This window comes from Panthera onca, chromosome X, assembly GCF_046562875.1.
Source record: "Panthera onca isolate mPanOnc1 chromosome X, mPanOnc1 haplotype 2, whole genome shotgun sequence".
Lineage (NCBI taxonomy): Eukaryota > Metazoa > Chordata > Mammalia > Carnivora > Felidae > Panthera > Panthera onca.
The window spans coordinates 17,624,079-17,626,216 of NC_138357.1; the positions used below are offsets into that span (position 1 = coordinate 17,624,079).

Consider the following 2,138-nt stretch of genomic DNA (forward strand, 5'->3'; position numbering starts at 1 on the left):
GGTTTTCCCCACCCGGCCGGATAAGGGCCTGGCCGGTCCAGACTTTGGGGACAGTGAGAAGAGCCATTCCCTTCAGGGGGCCCAGAGGGTGTGACATTCCCATATTAAAATGCCCTGTGCTCTGACTTTTAAAATATGAACTAGAACCAACAATGACGCAATGCTGTCGTGTCTAAATGATAATCTCCTGAGCATCAGAATAAGAAACCCCAAAGGAGTGTCCTCAACTTCCCGCCCTGCTGGTGGCCTGTTCTGAAACAATGTGTGTCCCTAGGCTAGTACCTGGGTTTTCCAGGGGAACCCAGAGGGTGTCTCAAAACCGCCTAGGGAGAGGAGTCTCCCTTCCTGGAGGGACCTGCTTCCACATCGCGGTTCCCTTTTGTCCCGGGTTAAAGGTGGAAGAGACCTGCCCTGCAGTGTGACCTCGCCATCCCCCGGTGTAGGAGAGCTCCTGCACTCCGTGTGACCATGAGTAAGATCCCCTGTCCAGTGTCACTGACCTAAGGACGCTGTTCGGGCAATAAGAACACATCGAACCAAAAGGAGGAAAACGCAGCTTTTATTTCAAGAGCTGACACGAGAGAGGTGTTTGTTATTTTAAATCAATTTTTCTTTCGCATTTTCAAGAGGTGGGGGCGGGGGTGGGGGTGAGCAGGCAAGACCCATGGCTGTTTGGAAGGGGCCACCTGCACCGGGGCGTGGCTCAGTCCAGCATCCACACCCACGTGGACAGGTCCACGTCACTTCTGTGCCTCCCCAGCTGCCTATTCAGTAAAAAGCACAGGATATTTTGGGAAGGCCTGGGGCGTCTTGAGGGTCTAGTTGTCTTCTCCTCGTTGCTGGGTGCGGGTGTGCTGGGTTTCACTTCAGGTTTTTCTTTCTCCATGACTCGCTGACGCCACAGACGGCTTCACGAAGGAGCACCACTCCTGGAAAAGATGATGAAAGTCAATCGACCCGGGGGACCCAGGGGACCCAGGGGCCTCTTCCCCCCGCCACCCCCCCACCACATGCACCTGTTTCCAGGGTAGTCCTCAGAGATCGCTTTATCTGCCTTGTTCCCTGCAACAGGCAAGAACAGTTAAAGAGAATCCACTCCAGGCATTTCAAGAAGGAAAGGATCTAAGGAAAGGATCCTTAGGAATCTAAGGAAAGGATCCTTTCCTAAGGAAAGGATCTGTGTAAGGCCCGGAGGAGCAAAGGACAAGCGCTGTGAGTGTGATGACAAACTGCGTTTGGAGACCGCACTCACCCCTAATACCTGACCTTGACCCCCACACCCCTGATCCCTACCACGACCCCCAGACTGCCCCCCCCAAAAGCTTTGTGCTGTATTTCTGAACCCGACGCAGTGCCCGTTTTATCCAGTAGGGTTGGGGGTCATCAGGTGGGTGGGCATGGTAACGTCACAAAGAAACATTACATGTTATTGGTGGATATGGATATCTTACCTCTCAGACCACCGAGCTCTCGCTTCAGGAACGTCTGGAAGAGAGGTCGAGGAGTGAGAGAGAGGATTCTTCTCCTCCTCGTCTTATCCTTCCTGCCCTGAGCCCCAGGGCCTGACTGGCTAAGCCCAGAGGTGTCACGGTGACTCACAATGGCTCTCAGAACCTTTTGACCACACGCAAGTTCCGAGCGCTGGACACGATCACCTTGGTTACTACTGGTTCACGGCTGAAAACTGCAAGTGGGCCAGTGGTGCCGGGGCCGGGGGAGGGGGGTCAGTTGTTACCCACATTCAGTGACACCTGGATCAGTCGAGGACTAGGAGAACCAGGTCAGACCTCCTTTGCCTGAGAGGCAGGGAGGGCCCAGCCTCCAAGCTGTCGTCCCAAACCGAGTAGAACCACGTCAAGACATTAAGATACGGAGTTCAGTCTCTAAAAGACCTCAGAAAGGGATGGCAACTATTATCAGTGTCCGACTAACACAAGACAGTGGCAAAACTGCCTTTCTCTTAATGGATTTCCTTCTTAGGAGAACCAAAGTAGACACCCAGGAAGTAGATCAGGAAAGGTTGACTGACATCAGTTAAACACATAAGAAAATAAGTTTTGTAGACACTTCTATTAGGAAATACAATACAAAGAAAACGTCTTATTCAAACGCGTCATGAGCATTGTAAAATACCTCCA

At 52.3% G+C, this 2,138-nt stretch overlaps 1 protein-coding gene across 2 annotated transcripts; it reads right to left on the reverse strand.

Annotated features, from left to right (window-relative positions):
* Window positions 1-543: 543 nt before the first annotated feature.
* Window positions 544-1,678, reverse strand: LOC145713675 (embryonic testis differentiation protein homolog B-like). 2 transcript variants are annotated; one of them, XM_081792578.1, is made up of 3 exons: window positions 1,452-1,650; window positions 1,017-1,062; window positions 544-929 (listed from the first exon to the last, which is right to left on the reverse strand). In XM_081792578.1, exon 3 carries the CDS (start codon window positions 884-886, stop codon window positions 704-706), a length of 183 nt encoding a protein of 60 aa, XP_081648704.1. In that variant the 5' UTR covers window positions 887-929; window positions 1,017-1,062; window positions 1,452-1,650; the 3' UTR covers window positions 544-703. The 2 variants fall into 2 exon arrangements, with proteins under 2 accessions (XP_081648704.1, XP_081648705.1); XM_081792579.1 differs by lacking the exon at window positions 1,017-1,062 and having other exon boundaries at window positions 1,452-1,678.
* Between the last annotated feature and the right edge of the window lie 460 nt (window positions 1,679-2,138).

Excerpts from the sequence above, each read along its gene's own strand:
- LOC145713675 (XM_081792579.1), bottom strand. The coding sequence starts at position 886 with ATGGAGAAAGAAAAACCTGAAGTGAAACCCAGCACACCCGCACCCAGC.